This window comes from Anser brachyrhynchus (genome assembly GCF_964034855.1).
Source record: "Anser brachyrhynchus genome assembly, chromosome: 7".
NCBI lineage: Eukaryota > Metazoa > Chordata > Aves > Anseriformes > Anatidae > Anser > Anser brachyrhynchus.
This window is the reverse complement of record NC_137701.1, coordinates 8,225,943-8,245,011: the sequence shown is the minus strand read 5'-3', so window position 1 is coordinate 8,245,011 and position 19,069 is coordinate 8,225,943. Positions and strand designations below refer to the sequence as shown.

The window sequence follows — 19,069 nt, the reverse complement described above, 5'->3', positions numbered from 1 at the left end:
AAAATTAGTTTATTAGCAAATTTCTCCTGGCCATGGAAATTAGACAACACATAGGAAATTATGGATGGCCAGCACGTATGAATATAATTGGGCACATAAAACAGAACCAAAAAGTAATATTTGTACTTATCCTTTAACTACAGAATGTTTCATTCAAAGTTGTATACTAGCCCTGAAAATAGTGTTATATGTCCTACTGTTCATGTAGTTGCAGGACAATTGTACCTGGGGTGCAACCAGGAAAAGATGCATTGCATATAACTACTTTTTAGAAAATATTTGGCTAGAAAGCTGTTGTCGTGTGTGGGATTACTCTCCCACAGAACAAGTGCAGATCAGGTATACAGAGACTTCATAAAACTGATCCAGGAGAAGAGTTTCACCCCAGAGTCACAAAGCAGAGATGAAGGAGATGTTCCCATGCTAGATTAGAGCTGACACAAATCCATCCTCTCTGACTTTTCAGATTTACTGTGCTAAAAGAGCACAGTGAGGATCTCTGAGAGCTCATAAGGCTACAGCATGTAACATGTGAGTATCCCCCTAGGTATGGTGCCTGACAGCTTGTGCAGATAGACTGTGCCTTGCTCCATGGGGTTTGTGATTTTCTGTTCCCTGATCAAGGTTTAGGGTTGCACTTGCCTAAAGTGAGGCTTGACCTCCATGGCCAGGTTTGCCAGTAGCACTGCTCATGAGGGAGAAAAATTCACTATGTTTAGGCAGCAGAAGCAGCACCAGCAAAGCCCTCTGGTGCAGACAGCTCTGCTGACAGAAAAGAACTTTCCTCTGCTTCGCTAATGTTTGACAAAGGTGGAGTTGTCCTGCCAACAGAAAGACTCCTCCTTCTGGAATAGACTTCATCCCACCAGGGGCTCTCCCATAGTGGTCACACTGGCACTGCTCTTTCTGTAGAAGGTTCCCAGACAGACGGGCCCAAGGAGACTGAGCAAATTTGAAAGCCTGGCTTCTATTTAGAACCAAGGAAAAATAAGAAAAAAGTGGTATTTTCAGCATATTCGAGCAACTGAGGACTGACAAAGGGCATTAAGTATCACAACATTCCCCATGAAACCACAGAAGTTAGCAACTCCAAGTTTCTGCCCAAAGATCTGCACTGTGTTGTGGTACAGCAAAAAAAATCCAAACCCTTTCTCTTCTCCCTGCTGATGGCTGACTATTTATTTATTTATTTATGGATAAATTGCACAAAGTAAACATGAAAGGGTTGGAAGATGTTTCTACATAGAACAAGACAGACCTCAAGAGATGCAGAAAAAAATAGGAAAAAACAATTAGTCATATATTCATACATGGAAACAGTAACACCTCCTCAGATTCTTGGAGTTCATATTCCAGTGAAATGTTTCTTTCTTGATGTGTTAGATTTACCTTCTTTGACTGTGTTCTCTCCATGGCTGTTTGAGTGGTCTGGCAGATCAGAGACAAGAGTGTGGTGAGAGTGTGAATGCCTAGCACTTAGGCTTTCCATCTCGGTTGCTGTGTCAGAGCTCCCCCGTCTGGTGAACTTTCCTAGGGTGAAGACAAGAATTTGATATTTAGTTCACTCATCTGAGAAGTGCTTGGAGGCAAGAGACAGTAGCTGAGGTTAGAAATCGAATGACTGGAGTCAGCAGAAGTCAAGGCCTTCCAGGACCCTGTGAAGCAGAACCAAACAGGTAATAGTGGGATATCTTGCAGGGGGTCATTGACATAAAAACTAAGAACATGAGAATGCTCTGGCATGGCCTTAGACAATCATTTTTTACTTTGTACCATCTCCAAGAAAGTATGCTAGGATGAAAATCTATGACATTCCGAGTAAGTCTATGAAACAGAAACCATGCCTAGATAATGCTGAGTGAACTTGGAAGACTGAACAAGCCCATATTTAAATTTAAACACTGCATCTTTGCAAAAGTCAAGACAGTTACCTGGTAAGCTTCACTACCTGAGGCAATACTCTATTTTGTATCCAACATTCACTTGAAGAAGACTGAACATTTTTTGTCATGCATCTAACAACCATATTGCTGCTTCTCCAGAGATTTCTTTTTAAAAGAAAAGAATGCAGCCATTCCTCAAATCTATTTTAAGCTGCAGTTGTATAATGCTTCCTACCACTCAGGAGAAAGTATAGTCATGACCGTACTGCTTGAATACAAGTTGCTACAATAGCTATTACTACATTATATGATGGTAGCTCTCAGAGAAAAAGTGAATTAAAGAAAGTGTAAGTTATTCAAGGTCTGTTGTCAGCGCAGTTGCCACCTCTGTGAGCAGGTGTTTAATGCTGTAAACAGAACTGGGTATATAAGGCTGCAATAGGATGGATGGAGAAACAAAGAGCCTCTGCCGTTCTCTGAATGTTGAGAACAGAAATGACACAGAACCTGGGGCAGAGATAAAAATGCTTCACCTAATATGGTGGTTTGCCATCCTCCTCTCTCAATGCCACGCCGGTCCTCTCCGATTCCAGAGAAACTGCCGAAAGAGAAAGTGCTGCGAGTGGGCGAGACATCCAAGTGGTCCTCGTGGAGAAGGAAGGGCACCCCCATCCTCCGTTGCCGCTTCTTCCCAGTATGGTGGAAAGGAATTGACCCTTTGCGCTCACGCTCCCTGTCCTCTTTGCGGCTTTTAAACTGCAGGAGAAAAATGAGCAGAGATGAGAGCAGGTAGAGGCTTTGAGGCATTCAACTACTATTTGAGGGAAAAAAGTAAAAGAGGTATATGGCCCAGCTGTAACCTTACACACTGAGCTTTTTGTCTTCGCCATTCACTATGATAGGAACTATCTACACTCTGGGACCATATAAATATTTTAAGGAACTCAGTCTTCCCATAGGATGGGATGAATGCCCTTTTAAAATTTTATGGCATGTTCATACCTGAAAGCTGGATTTGCAGAATACGCAAAACTCTGCTAAGTATCTTGGATGGTTGCAAACCCAGGGCTTCATAGCATAAAAACATCAGAAAAACTTCACTGAACTATCTGGAATTACAGCAAGAACCAGCACTTAAAAATCTGGACATTAAACTGCATTGTTTGAGTACCCTCCTCCATGCAGTTTCAGCAGGATAACTATTTGAATAAAGGTTTTAGTATTGTGATTGGAAAGTGCACATAAAAATCTAGGTAATTACAAACAAAATCACTCCCAATGAAAAAAAAAGATGTCAATCTCACATACAGCATGTATATACAGTCCAAGCAGACCTTCATTTGCTACTTAGCAGAACATTTAGGTGCTGAATCACTGGAAAATTTGATTAAGTATAATTTTCTTCCACTCACTTTTTTGAAGATGTTCATCCCCAGGTCAGTGGAGAGATCTGGAACTGCTGGCCTACGCAAGTTGGTCAGTGAAACCTTGGAAAATGCTTCCGTGCTTAGTGATTTTTCTTCTTCATTACATTTCATTGTAAGATCCTGCAGCTCCCAAAACAAGACAATAAGCACAACGAGAACTAGACGATAAGCAGCTTAATAGAAGAGCTGCATCCAAGAGCCGTCATAGGAGAAGCACAACAGCAGAGAAGGACATTCAATTCATCACAGAAAACACCATTCACACATTTAAAGAAAAATAAATAAAAACATTTAGAATTTCCTAGAATTACTGACCTGTCTAATATTTTTGTCATCATGAACAAAAAAAAAAGGGGGTCAGCACACTGTGCTGCCACAGAAGAGATTCAGGCATTGCTGTCAGTGTGGTCTAGTGGGACAGAAGACTCATGGTCTGCTCTGCTCCAATTCTGATCCCAAGTACGGTCTTTGGTGGCAGACGATCTTCCTGACGCCTTGGTTTACATTTATATGCAGTTATAGCTGCTGCTTTTTGTGAAATGTTTTAAGTTATGAGAGAATATGACCTTAATGATGTACGCTCTTAATCACGTATTTTGGAACTGAGCTGTAATGAGCAGCACTGTCCCCTCGAGAGATTTGATTTTTAAAAGTACTTTTGATACAAAATTTTGTAACTACAAGACTTTCTGTGAATGCTACAAGCCTATTTTTGCTGTGGGCTGTTGTGGGAGAAGGAAGGAAGACAGGACTGAGGCAGCACTCATCTTTAATTTTATTTACCCACTAAAACAACCTAAGACTTCAAAATCAGTAAGCATCCCTCACTTGTAATAACAGTGCTGCAAGATCTGTCCACATCATGGTTCTCTTCTCATATTTGTGAAAGCCCCTACAACTTCAAGCACAGAACGTTCCAAGGCAAGGAAAACGGCCAGAGTAATTTACTGACACCTCAGTAGAGGGCACTCTGCTCCCCTTCTGCACTGAGCAGAATACATTACAGCTGCCTGCTGTATTGGAAAGGCTTTGCTACAAAAGGTAGCTCAGCTCCCGACCATCTGTTCTCATTAAAGATTTGATGCCACTTTCCATGAGATGTTTGTGCAGCTGACCTGACCAAATTCCCTCAGGATAAATTTCACCTGCCTAAATATCAGCTTGTTTCCAACGGAGATGCTTTTCTGCCTTGCTTCCCCTTTAGACAGCTCGTGCTGATCAACCGGTCACGTTAAAACACCTTTTCCCTTTCAATCCAGAGAGCCATATGCCATCTATAGCTGAAGACTCCTACAGAATAAGAGGTAGAGATCCTGGCTCTGCAACACACAGGAGTGTGCAGTTTTATGCACATGAAGGTCCTGCAGAAGCCAGTGACACTTTGCAGCTGAAGCGTTAAGGACCAGTTACAGTGTTTGTGTTACTGGGATTACTGGGGACCAGACATTCTCTGGGGACTTTTCATAGCAGTCAAGGAGTACCCTTAAACCCTTCCTGTTTATTTTTATCAAAACACATGAATGAAGGAGACCCAACAATAGAAAGATTCCACTTCACAATTGTTTTCAGTCACATTCAGTCAAGGCATGCTTTTAAATCATTTTGCATATATGACTAAAGATTCACGGGAGAAGTCATACACAAAATCCATCAGACAGCAAATTAAGATTCAGCCCTAGATTCTCTCAACAGCAAGGCCAGCAAGTACTCCGTAAGGTTTGGTTCTTGGTTTTTACAGCTCTTTGGCTCCTTCTGGCTGGAAAACATATGCATTTAATTCTGATTCATTACCCTCCACCGAAAGGACAGAGTGAGGATCAGGACCTACACCATGACACAAGCATATAAACACACAGAAAGACAGTTCCAGTTCTAAAAAACAGCTTAGGATAGGTATCAAGCAACAAAAATGCAAGTTATAGAATTAGCTTTAACCTACAGTGTGGTATGTGACCTATTTTAATGAATCAAGCTAGTACTCCTGTTGAAGACTGATGAAAAATGTAGCTATGGCTTCTGTGCAGTACATTATCTTGTATTCATGATATGCATATGATGCACAAGAAAGTAAAATAGTTTGGGGGCTGCTACTCTAGATCTTGTTCTGTTTTCTATTGCCTTCCTTCTGCACGACCGTAAAGATAGCAGCTCATTAGTACTTCTCTCAGCTCTCAAGGTATTGCTCTTGAGACTCTTGGTTTTATATTAGCACTGCAGTGAGTCACTGCAGCTGCACTGGTCTAATGTTTAATTTAAGCTTTGGCTCTTCGCCCCTGCAACATTACTGCAAGACTGTAGATGTTCGTGAGCCTCATGAGGTCTCATTTCTCAGACTTGTCCTTACACTAATTCACTGCATACAGGTGCAGTGCAGGTTTCCCTCATCATGTGTTGCCAGCTCTGAAATCTGTTTGGATTAAAGTCGGTTTCCAGAGGAACCCAGTATTCTCTTTATTCACACCACACCCCGTACCCTTTTGCTATGCAACAAGGAGCACTGGCATGCTGCACTGAATCTCTCCCTACTTTGCTCTTCATTTTACTAGGCAAGATATGGAGGATGTTTCCTGCATTCTCTCAACACATGATCCCAACTTCTTTAGCCCCAGATTATATTTAAAATGTCACTTCACACACAGAAACCAACAAGAAGTGCAAGAGTTTTGCTGAGGCTTACGGAAATGCAGGAAGTTACCCTGATAAACAGCAGAATAACATAAGTAACATGGATTTATCAGAAAAATCTGCTGGTCCCTGATCTGCCTTGCATGCAGCTATTTTTGTCTTTTATCAGTTTGTGCGTGACACTTTAAACCTATCCCACTGAAACAGAGAGTGATATTTTTGAGAACGTATTCATCAACCTGTGAGCAGAAAACATGACATTTAGTTTGGAAGATCCAGAGCAAAAAAGAAGTTTTTAAGCATATCCCTGTGTCTGACCGATGACCTGGTAAAGTCTCAGCATACAACCTCTTGTGCAGTTAGAAAGAAATGACAAATCTCAGTCCTTTGGAGGTGGATCTCTCTCTTCTGACTAGCACAAAGCCTTGAGTGATGAGACTGAATTTAAGAACCTCAGTTAAGTGCCTACAGTCAGCCAGGATGAATGGTAGGGAATGCTGTCTGTGTTGCACAGACTTCAGCCTTCAGAATTGTAAAGAAGGGGGGAGACGAGCTTCAGGAAGGCTGTTTCACCATCTCCATCACAGCTGTTCTGCTTAACAAATTGGAAACCTTTTTAAACAGGATTCCAGTTTGATGAAGCACAGTAAAAATACACAGGACTGACACAGAGGTTACAAAAAGCAATCAAATCTAGCCCTGGAGGGAAGAATGCCCTGGACAGAGTCCTCACATTAACAGCCAGAAAATACCCAGTGGAATTGCCAAATGGGTTTAACAGAAAAACGTTAGTGAAGAGCAATTGAGTAAAGAAATCTTCTGCAAGAGAAACATCCTGAAAAAGCAAGAAACAGCCAAGTGTGTGAAAGGAGGAAAGTGTCTTATTGCACAGAGAAGAACCAGCACAATGCTAACGCAAACAGCGCCTACAGAGGACAACCCCATGCACGCTGCCAGTGTGCTGAGAACCACTGACTGCAGTCCTGCTGCACTAGTAGCTACCATGTTCACGTGCAAAATAACTGGGCTGTTCTGAGCAAAGAAACAGTACGAGGGTGGAAAGAGTGAACCACCTCAACAGCAGTATCTTCCAATGTACTGTTCTACTTAGGCAGCATTCCCTCCAGGAGAGGATATTAAAATGAGGATTTTCTGTACTTGTACAGCAATCCTATAAAATCCCCATGCAAAGGTAGATTAAGACGGAATAGTAATTCGTATCACCTGGCCTTTATGGAGATATATCAAGCCTTTACAGGGATAAAACAGGCAACATTTTATAGAAATGACACTAAAATTTAACAGTTTAAACAAGACCGCCACTGCTGAGCCTTTAAAATCACAAGTAACCACCAGCCCTAACAAAAATTATGAGAATGGCTACAAGATCCTGAGACTTTAAAATAAAAATATTATTATTTACATTGTTTATGCTTGTCTTCTGTCTTATGAGTATCTTGGCTGTACAGGAGAAAAGACATTCCGCCCTTTATGCTTATAAAATGACAGATCAAAAACTGCCAGAACACTGAATACAAGGCTTTTAAGAAAAAAAAAAAAAAAAATTCTAAGAGTTCTGACTCAAAAAGACATTTGACAGCAACATTAGCAGAAGATAGAGCCTCTTACTTGAGCTGTGTCATAAAATTAGATTGCAAAAATAGAATCCTGTATTACTGTATTAAATTTTGTAAGGCAGTTCCACCAACTCAGTAAATCAGAATTTGCTGTTAGAAGCCCACATGACAGGAAGAGTGCACAACCTAAAAGTATCACAAATCAACAAGGAGATTAACAGAAACTGCAGCCGCATCCCCTTTTTATCCCTTGATCAACCATGAGCTACCCAAAAGTTAAAAGCTACCCAAAAGTTAAAAAACAGTTACGCTCTAACACAGAGATCTTTACTGCACTGAGGTCAGGAGTCTGGGGTTTCTGTTCCAGCCAAATAGGGAGTAAATTTTGACACCTATTAGGACAGTTTGTCCACTGAGGTTTTGCTGGCAAATACAAAGAGTACACACTAAGAGTTACACACTAAGATTAACATCAGGAGAAGAGGTAACTGCACAGAGGTCTTTCGCTCACTGCCAGAGCTTTCAAAGTCTACTTTGCTATTATAACACGAGCGTTTGCCTGAAGTGTGCAGTGCTATATGAAGAGCAATTCCTTTTCTCTCTTGTGAGGGGTTATGCCAAAGAGAGCTCAGTAAAGCAAGTCTGATTTCTTCTGACAAACCCATTAGTATATTACCACATTAAAAACTAATTTTATCACTGTTCACCCTAGAATAATCATCCTAAAACAACCCTCAAGCTTTCAGCAGTCACCAGCTCAGAGTCAGATTCTGCCTCCAAACCCCTTATTGTTCTCAGGGTCTCCTTCTGAATCAATGCCCACGTCTGACCTCTGGGCACTTTAACCAATACCAAAGCTATGCTTTTCACTAGTCATCCAGCCACCACTTCCCAGCATCACCACAACAGTTAGTTTTTTTTTTTAATTATTATTTTTTTGATTTTTATTCAACTGATGGCAGCTGCTTACCTGAGTTTTGTGGGTATTCACCAGAGAGGGTGCGGCAGCCACCATGGAGCTGCTGCGAGGTCTCGGCAAAGGGGTGATCTCTGGCTCGGGTGGTTTCTCTGGCTTTTCCTGTAACATATGCCTCAGCCTCTGCAGGTAGTACATCAGTGACCACTGCGTGCCCTCCTCAGACCAATGGGGCTGCAGCAAGCAGCGCAGCACTGCCACATCAAAGTATGTGGCATAGCGAGATTTGTGGCATGGTGGGATCACCATGGACAGCCTGTTCCAAAAAGTAAGAGCAGAAACGTTAATCAGGCTCCTAAGACCCTTCTTAAGTACTCTGCTCCCTGAATAAAGAGACACTCAAGGATGATCTGTTAGGTTTGTATGTTCAACTGTTCTTAAGAGGTCATTCAATGCCACAAAGTTTTCTTTGATAGCTGGAGACCAGTTCTGTCCTAGCACACATGCTGGTCCACCCCAAGACCCAACAGCTCCACTCAGAAGCCTAAACAGCCAAGAGCTGTAAGCCACTCGCTTTCTCCTGCCATCTGCAGCTATCACCAGGACGTGCACACAGCTGTGCCTGCCTGAGCTTGCGGGGACATTTGATGCTGACCCTTTGGGACTAAGGCCCTGGCTGAGGAAAGCATTACTGATGACGTGTAAGTGGATATTTAGCTTTCAGCTCCCTAGGGGGCTCAGGCACAGGTTTTGTTAAGTGTTTTCTTGGATAGGGTTGCTTTCTCAAGCTGCTGTCTGAAGACAAGCCTAATGCACCTGTGCTAACTGAATAATTTGTTCAGCTGGAAACAGATAACTCATGAGCATCTGCTCTTCAGACACTCATAATTTATATTTAGGAACTGTTTACATTTGTACACATCAGGCCCTATTACAGAACAAGCAGGCAGGGCAGCTAAATTAAGTAACCATTTAATCTAATTAAATTGATCTCATACAAGTAAAAACTACTTTTATAGACCCTCCTTGACAAGGTGTGCTAGAGAAAAGGAAAACATTTTAGCCTTCACTATGGCTTTCCTGCCTTTCAGGTGGTGTCATTTCCTGACAAGTTTTAGCACAGAATTTCCTAAGTATTGTAGACGAACTTCTGTGATTTTTGGATTCTATGAAAATTAAAACCACTTATGTGAAATGTATTCTTAATCACTTGGGAGACAACGCAAGAACAAATATTTTTTTAAGCCATTTATATTATCAGCTCCACTAAACAACATGTGAACAGCAATGGCAGGACACCCCTGTCTCCAGCTAGGTGTCACCACATTCAGAGCAGAGGAGTCCAAGGCCACCCAAAACATTACGGAAGAAGCAGCAATGACTAGTGGAACTCCTCTAAGTGCTAAGAGCGAAGTGCATGCTTAAAGCGCTTTACTGGATCACTGCTCAGTGTCACAGAGCTGCCCTGCACATCCCAGGCAGGTACACGACTGGCAGAGGAGAAAGAAGTGTGCAGCAAATGCTGACACCACCGGGAATCACAAGAACCCTCCTCCACACTGCATGGCTGGCAACAGGGGCAGGAGGCAAGGCTGGGCTTGGAGCAATGTGTGTGGATCTAGAACTCAAACCTGCAGGAGTTGGTTTGCTGCCAGCCCCACAGGCCAATGTTGAAGGCATGTGGTGATTGCAGACCAGCCTGTCTGTGTCAGCATATGTCACAGAACGCAATCTATAGACTCAAAGCTTTTCCCTAGTGCTGTATTCAAGGTACGATGTTACAAATTTGATGACTTTAAAATGAGCTGTTATAAAAAATAAAAATTAAAAAAATAAAAAGGAGAAAGCAATGATAAATGGAAATATGCTATGAAGTTTTTCCCATATACTTGACTTCAAGGCTGCCTTTGTCCAAGTTAAGATTGTGTCGAATAGACACAGACTATCCAAAAACACAAACTAAGCTGGGATATTCAAAAGTATACCAGCAAGGGAAATAACGCCCATCACCTCAGCAGCAAATGCAAAGGAAACGTAAAGGATGATGCATTGCTCCCTGGTCACTTTGCAGGACCCAGATCAGTGTTCGTGCTCCTCTGTATGCAGCACAGGCAAATGCTAGGCACAAGAAGCCTGGAGCAAGACATGTTCTCCTTATGAACCATTTGCCACTGAAGTCCTGCAAAGCGTATTTCCAAAGCAGAGCGTTCAAGGCAGCAGCTGGACGACGGGCTGTGGCTTTAATTGCTGCAGAGCCTTATACTGTGGTCATCTGTAAGTGGAGCACTTCACTGAAAGGAGCAGGGTAATTAGCCAGGATCAGAGGAACAAGCCATTTTCTTAAGTGTCTGAAGAACTAGAAATTAAATTCTGTGCTTCATTTAGAAGGAAACCTGGTGTTCATTTCCACTGCTCGTGGCTGCCTGTGATTGCAGGGAGAGTGGCAAGGAAGTCTTCCTCCAACCCCAGGCCCAAGGACAAAGGAATACTGCAGCTGTTGGTAAGCAGAGTAAACAATATTCGCTCCCCAGTTGTCTGTTGCGTGGCAACCAAAGCTCCCCGTACAGTTTTAACTGATCAATGAGTCCTGCGAACGAGGAGACATAATGACGCTCTCTTCAGTGCCTGTCTGCAGCTCCATCTCCCTAGCAACCACCAGAGCCAGCCTGACAAATTGATCACCTGATTCCGTCTTCTCAGAAGAGACTGCTTCCCCCCCCCCCTTTTTTTTTTTTCCTGTACAGCTGTGCCTCTCTGAGCAGCAGTGTTTACACAGAAAGGCAGTTCTGTGCCCAATTTCAGTTTTACTGGCTCACATTAATACAAATTAAATAAACACCTAGAATTGACAGGAGGCTTGATAAAAAATCCCATGGGAAACCTCCTGATAGGATCAGAGCCATAGAGGATAGCTTTGCCCTTTCCACCAGGGAAAAAGGTGCATCAAATCCCTTTTTGAGAAATCTGAGCTGTTCCTAGATTCTATCCAGAAACCCACTCCATCCCACATTTCTTCTGTTTCTGTAATGAAGCAATGTCTTAAAACATTGCTGTTTTGGGTATGACATTTCCCCAAACAGATAAGCACCAGAACCAAAATTGTCATGAGGAGTTGAAGTGAGACTCCTACATCCACCACAGAGACCTTGAAATACAGTTAGGTTTCAGTTCCTCATCATTACTACCCCCAGCCCACCCCCCCAAAAAATACTCATCAGCTTCATTTACTTTATAGCACTACTGAGTGTCCCGCAATACTGAAAATTTGGTTCTATCTTTACCTGCCCAATCCTAGATTAAAATAAATTAATGTACCAGTGCCACGCTGGAAAACTGTGGCCTGAACTCTGCAGGGCAAGCTGGGAGGATGTTTGTGTGGCTGTGCTTTTTTGTCAGTCTGTTTCTTTTGGTCAGGAGTCCAAAGCAAGCTGACTAAGCAGCAGGATGAAGAGAAAGCATAATGACAGCAATGGAGAGAAAATTACAAAAATCCTTGCTAAAGGGAAATAAAATTTGTTCAGAAGGAAGACAGAAAAGATACTAGTTGCTGAATTCAGCTAAGAAGAGCTGAATTTGCAGGTTATTTGAAGGTCTCTAATTATGAGAAACCAGAAACCAGTGTATTAGAAAAGACCAAATAAAGCGCCACAACAGGCCAGCTGGAGATTTCTCCGATGAGTGCCACTGAATATCAAGTGTCACCACCTTGTTCAGCCCCCAAAACAGATCTGTTGAATTACAAGTCTGAGATAAACATCCAGCACCCTTGGGGTTTAGGAACAATAGCAGATTCATGAGGACCTCTGTGACCTCCCCCATTGAGTTACAACAGCTTAACTTTCTGCTGAAGGGGTTTGTACCTGGGATGTGGGGTGCCTCTCTCCTGAGAGGTTTGGGAGGACACGCTTCCATCCAGGGAATTTCCACGATGACATGCTGAAACAGTGGGCTTTGGAGGTACGGAATCTGGCTGGGTTGTCTCACAGACCACCTGTAGTCCCTTTGGATAGTTTCAATAAATGGAAATAGGTAGACAAACGTATTTATCCGTCCTGTATTAGTTTCCTTACTGCAGTTTATGCTTAGACACAAGTATTACTTATACCATAATAACACGGGCAGTTAAGCCTTGGGCTTTCACAGTATGAGGAACTGTATAACCAAAGGGTAAGACAGGGCTCTAACCCAAGAAAATATGTAACATCAGGCTTCCATCCTGTGAGACACAATAAGCCCGAGAAGACCCTGACAACTATCTCAATACCCTTTGGTTCCACTGCAGACAAGGCTGGGAGCTGTCAGGAGAACTGTGAGCAACTGTAATTTCTGAACACGGATTACTTTAGGGTAATGACTGCAGCTGCTGTTTTGGCATTCATTTCCCTCCTCCCTCAGCTCCTCACTCAAGCCATCTAGAGCTTCGCATGGAACTCACCTCTGTATGACCACTGTCCAGATTAGGGGATTCGCAAGTCACGCTCTGATTGTTGGTAGGAGAACTTCTTTTAGCTGACAAAATAAAATGAAATATCATTTCAGAAAGCACCTCTAATATGTAAACTGCACCAACTGAAATGATAAAGAAAAAAAAAAAAAAGCAGCATCTCTCTGCTGCAAACTTCCTAGGCATTAACCATTAAAAAAAAACATTTAACTTTTGCACATTTTTAAATTGTTCTGTCAACAGCATTGTCTACTGAAAATCACCATTTCTTTAAAAACAAAAATTGAATTTACATTTTATCCTAAGTCCATATGACATTATACTGTTTTCCTGTGCATACTAGTGCATTTTATTTTGTGTCTCCTTCCCCCTCCTATTTCCATGTATATTCAGCTTCTTTTCTAGGTTACATCTCTCTGAATGTGTTGTGATTTCCAATTTGACAAATGCCTTCATCACAGAAAGCACACAAATGTCACAGAGAAAGTTTGATCAGCAGTACTGAAGAAGAACAAGGGCATCACAAAGACTAGGATGACAGTTCTTGAAATCCTGTCATATCACAAGCTATCCAGATGCAACTTAGTATCAGACCGACTCCAAGTAAAATACTGCAAAGCTTCTGCAGTAGATTTTTTTTTCGATTTCTCATTTGAAGGAGAACTTAAGTAAAATTAACTTTGTCACAATTTGAGACAAGAATGCTACAACATCAGAAGCTCCCTTGACATATAGAATGTCCTTCCAATTACTATTTCCATTCTCTTGAAACATTTTCAAAACATAACAGAATATTTTCCTATTAGACTTCACTCTTGAAGGGAGTAACTTTAGGGTTTTTCTGACCATACGCCAAAACATTAAAGAAAAAATTCTAAGGGTCAAAGAAAATTTAGGACTAGTTGCTTCTGTTATTTTCAGGGCTGAAATCCTATTTTCTAATTCCAAAAGTTGAAGCCTGGTAAAGGGAGAGCTAGATGTCACAGACTATTTCAAATCAGTTGAAAGATTTCTACCTTTCCAATCCTGTACTGTCCCAGAGGCCTGTAAAACCTTCAGAATGAAATACAATATCCAAAGTAACTTGCTACATTTGAAAAATCAGATTTAGCTAACTACATTTTCACTTCTATGAAAATTACAGTTCTGTGCTTTTAAGAACGAGCAAGCAATGCCACAGTGATATAACCAGCACACTTACAATTGACTAGTTTATAGGAACTATGCAAAACTATTATCTAAAAATGCAATAGTAAAAAAGGATTTTTAGAACTAAGTCTGACACAAAGGTTTAGAAGCCTAAGGACCCCACTCCAGTCTCATTATGGCTGAGGAACAAATGAGGAGCAACCCCTTACAGTATATAAAAGTGAATTGGCAATCTAAGTCTGCCTTGGAGCAAGCCTCTTGAAACTACTTCATTTAATTACACAGCATGGTGAAATTTGTATTTTAGATAGGAAGAGAACCTACACTGATGACTGTGTGCTCTTCACTCTTAATATGTCCAGTACCAGTCTGGAAAAACCTTCCCCAGCATTGGACTGCTGCTAGATACTGCCTTTACCCTTCTTAGCAACTAAGGAAGATATTGGGAAACAGAGATATGAGGCTGACAGAAAACGGTAACTCCACTGAAGTTTCTCATTTCCTATTTGTGATTTCTCTCATCTCCTATTTAAATATTATGCAAATATTACTTGTTTCTGAAGAGAAACAGCCTGAAACTACTCTCAAAGACTTAACTAGTTCCTGCAGTATTAACATACTGCTCAAGTATGATGGCTACAGAACATAAGGCAGAAGCAGCCAAGAAAAGGAAAGGTTTCCCACCTGCACAGCAAAGTCACAGACCTGTAACGATGTTCCTGATTGGTTTAACAAGGGCATTGAAGGCAGAAACTTCAGGCTGCCTGTGTTCCCACATAGGCTGCCAAATAACAAGGCCACTAGCCAACCGAAATGTCAGGTCAGACTCCTAGAAAGACAAACAGAGATTGTATCACATGGAAGAGCACTGTTTCCAGACTAAAAGGACTGTCCATTCCCTGATGGACAGATTTTACAAGAAATAAGCGACACTACATGCCATTCTGCGGCCAGTATATGCTAACTCAGTGGCCACTGACACCACTCAGCAGGCATCAATACATTCCAAGTACAGCTATGAAAAAACAACAGGGAAACCTCAATATACAAAAATATACAAAAGGCTTCTTCCAAAATGAAACTTCCACACTAATGAAATCTCTTTTTTCAGGACCTTAAGATATAAGAGGAAAGGCCATGCCTATGTCAAGAGCCTTGGTGACCCTTCTGACTGTAAATAACAACTTCATATTTAGTATTCAATTTCATCTTAACCTTAGCATTTACACTTCTGAGACTTGGTCTTATGCCCCAGAAGAATAATATTAAATATTAATATATTGGTTAGAAATTGAGATAACATGAAATGCATCAAATCAGTATGAAATATTAATATAAAATAATGTTCTTATTAATAGCAACACTGTTACTACTTGAGATATGTCTATGGAGAGACATCGGCACTGCTAGCACTTGCACCATCATGGATTTTTACATGTGCAAGTAGCTGAAATTGTGTAAATCAGCACACAAATAAATCTTGGCAAGATCAAGGTGCAGGTATGCCCGTACCCGACCGAAGGTCAGACCTACATGAGGAGTCACTAGTGTTAGCATAGTCCCACTATCCCCCTCAAGCCCCAGAAACACTGGTAATAGCAATCTCAGTAGCATCCTTGCAGCCACTGTCTTCTGTTGACACAGCCTCATCTGCCTCACTGTCTGTAATCAGAAAGTGGGAGCAATAACGTGTTGCATTTTTACTTTGCACTGCCAGCTTTTGGAAATGTAAACACTTAACTCAAGTTGTTAAATTACAGGATTACATGCTTACCACCCCATGCCCACAAAGTCTCATTTAAGAATACATTGCAAAATATGTAAATCCTCCCAGAAGTCATTAAAATTCCATCACTTAGGCCTTCCTTTGTAAACAAGTATCATCTTCCTTGACACATCCACTATTTCAGTTAGTAGGTCATATTCTTCCCCCGACACCCCTACCTACATGAAACACAGGGGTGGCAATGCTGACTTAGAAAGCCAGTTATATGCCTCATTTACCTTATCCTTTTTAAGCTTTGCTTTGATGACAGAAATGCATGTTTTCATGGGCTTTTCAAGTGTTCATCACTACAATATCTCAGAGATTCATGGATATTTCCTACATTTTTTTCAAGGTGAACCTGAGATACTGTTATTAATCCCATCTCGTAAATGGGAAATAAATCTGAGAAAGATGATTACAGAAAATTTGGAAACACTGTCTCAAACAGCCAGGGTCTACCTCCAGCTTCATTTTATTTTTTCAAATGATAGCCCACAGTGGTGCATGTAGCACTGGGAAGAACTCAGTGCTTCTTTCTTCCATGTCTCCATAGCTCACAGAGAAAATGGAGAACTAGTAAATGACTAAGAAGAATTTGGGTTACATAAATTGAGCTGTACAGACACTTGGTAACAGAAGTAGGGAAGGAAGTTTGCTCTCCAGACCCACTTTCACCTGCCTTAACAGAATGATTATCCTTTCTCTCCTCTACTTCCTTATCTTCTTCAACTGCTGTAGCGCACAAGGCGGTGTTAGAACACACAACAGACTCCAGTCCTTCATGACTTTACAGACCTTTTCTGACCACCTGTTCTCCAGACCCAGTTTCTCATTTGAAGCCTACCTGGAAGTGTGAAGTCTAAATAGCAGCTCTCTAGAGAGCATAAAGACAAGAGGGAGGAGTCAGAGCGTGCAGAAAATGACTCCTCGTTACACAGCTCTGCAAAGCTGATGCACTCAGCATAAAACCAACCAAAGGACTCTGGCAGACAGGGAGCCTGCAGCCCGCTTCCAAGTTCAGAACAAAGGAATGCTTAATTGCCTCTGCCACTTCATGCTTATACCACTATAAAGCAATCTTGGTAATCAGCATCAAGATGATTAGTAATGACAACAACAAGCCTCAGCAGCAGCCCCATGGTGGAATTCCTGAAAAGCTAGCACAGTCCTTATGAGCAATGAGTGAGAGACACTGGAGCAAGCTAAAGCTTGCAATCCTTTCAGCAGGTTCCAGGCTCCCAAATATTCCATATGGGCCACAGATCTTTGATATTCCTAGGGCCTGAAAATGCCTCAGTTCAGATTTATGTTCCTTTGTACCTGCCTGATGTTACAGTGATTGTTCATGTCACTGGAAAGGCTGAATCACTGTTTCCCTGCTCAGAGGCATCTCTACACAAGTACCCCACTGATGTTCTACTTACTTTAATCCTGTGAACAAGAGGAGCAAAGAGGAACACGAAGAGCTCCACTGTGGCCATGGAGTTCTGGAAGAACTTCCTTCTGTTATTCTCCTCCTCATCATTCGTGGCACTGGGCCGGGGATGTCCGGGTGATCCCTGGTTTTCAGCCTGGTGGATAAAGGCACTACCGCTCCCTCCCCAGCTAGAACCTCTGTCTCCTCCAAATCGGTCATTGCTGCAGTCCTGAGGGGCCTCCAGCAGCATCCAGTGAAGAGTGTGAAGCAGCTTTGTTTCAGCTACACCAAGTTTATCCTGATGTCCTGAATGAGAAAAACGCATCACAGTATCTCACAGGCTTTCCATTAATGGTACTGTCAAAAATTTCAGAGCCATACAGGAAACTGGGCATCCAACCTCCCTCCTAATGGGAGCTTGAAAATTAAAGTTCTGCGTTAACAGTCTCAACATTCTGTTCTATTTGAAAACTCCTAATTCACAAGCCTCCATTTATTTCACAGCATTTGCAATTCAGTCCCTGAAAAGTCAGTGGCAGGGCCACTGAATGCATGGACACAGTGCGGTCCTAAAAGATGGCAGCTTGAAAGCCTCATCTGTTTGACTCCATCAAATAAGACAAAATGCAAGTAAGTACTGTGAGGCTTCTGCTAAAGCTAGTTTTAGCGTATCTGGAAATTAACTATCAAAATGTCATTGAACTACTTTGACTCTTCAGCTCATGATTTCTAAAGCTAGCACACCACTGACTTCACTGAGGAAACCCTCCCAGGTAACCCTGCTATAAATGAGAACAGAACATGAAATGTGTAACCCACAGAATATACTAGGATTCCTCATTAGAATCCTAATTCTAGGGTTTAAAGCATGTTTTGTGGCATGCTGAGCATCAATCTTATGTTCAGACTGATAACTTCAGTAATGGAAAAACAAATTCATGAGCACTAACCTAGCTTGTTTCGGTTGGAGAGCAATGTGGCAGTGCAGTGCAGCACATGCGGGAGCGCAGCCTGGACAAGTTCCCAGCGAGAAATGCTCTGGATGGCTTCAGAGAGAGCTGGAGAAAGGCCATGCAGCTTGTTCTCTACTAAAACTCGTTCAAAAGACTGTAAGAAAAGAGGAAAAAAAGACTCTGTACATCTATTTCTGCACAGACATTCTAGGACATAAAACATTCCGTTTTAAAAAACTGTAATCTGTAAGTTTTCAGTATACAACTAAATCATACTTTAGAATATTCTTCCTGTATGATATGGACGGTAACTAAAGCTCGGACACATGGACACACTCAATTAGGAAATGAATGGGCCACTCAATATAATACAATAATAAAATGTACGATACAAAACTCAATATAACATAACAATAAAAAAGAGTTAAAGTAAATATCACACATATATAAGTAAGTCCTGGCATCAAGCCAGATTTACAGTTGTGCTGGGTATTAACCTGGCATGCCAGTAATCCTGTTGGAAGTCCCAGGAGCTAATGAAGCCTGTATGTGTGGAGCTGAGAGCTGGGTATACTTCTCTTTCACACACACACATGCTCTTTCAGTTTAGTGTAACATTAAGGGCAACCCATTAAAGGTATACGTGCCTTAGGAAATGTTTTCACACCCTGCCACAAAAATACTCAGTATACAATTTTTTTCAGCGAGCCATGATGCCGTGGTTTATGAACACTTAAAAGAGCTGATAGCTGCAGCAAGTTCATTATTTCCACCTCAAACAACACAAAATAAGACTATCTGCCCTTGAAATCCCCAAGGAAGTTCTTTATTGCTAGTTGCTCTAACTATTTCAATACGCTCTTACTCTGACCAGATAGGAAGATCTCATTATGGGTCACAAAAGCAGTTA

General features: G+C 41.6%; 1 protein-coding gene across 14 annotated transcripts in view; it reads right to left on the bottom strand.

The window, feature by feature from the left end:
* The window catches only part of UNC80 (unc-80 homolog, NALCN channel complex subunit), a 128,936-nt gene that overhangs the window by 101,633 nt on the left and 8,234 nt on the right, over window positions 1–19,069 (bottom strand). For all 14 annotated transcript variants that reach the window (XM_080598924.1, XM_080598935.1, XM_080598930.1 and 11 more), the window contains exons 3-11: window positions 18,157–18,313; window positions 17,214–17,512; window positions 14,727–14,850; window positions 12,864–12,937; window positions 12,289–12,428; window positions 8,483–8,744; window positions 3,296–3,430; window positions 2,417–2,639; window positions 1,390–1,530 (exon numbers count right to left, since the gene is read on the bottom strand). In XM_080598924.1, coding sequence (XP_080455050.1) covers window positions 1,390–1,530; window positions 2,417–2,639; window positions 3,296–3,430; window positions 8,483–8,744; window positions 12,289–12,428; window positions 12,864–12,937; window positions 14,727–14,850; window positions 17,214–17,512; window positions 18,157–18,313 — 1,555 coding nt within the window. The remainder of the gene's footprint in view (window positions 1–1,389; window positions 1,531–2,416; window positions 2,640–3,295; window positions 3,431–8,482; window positions 8,745–12,288; window positions 12,429–12,863; window positions 12,938–14,726; window positions 14,851–17,213; window positions 17,513–18,156; window positions 18,314–19,069) is intronic.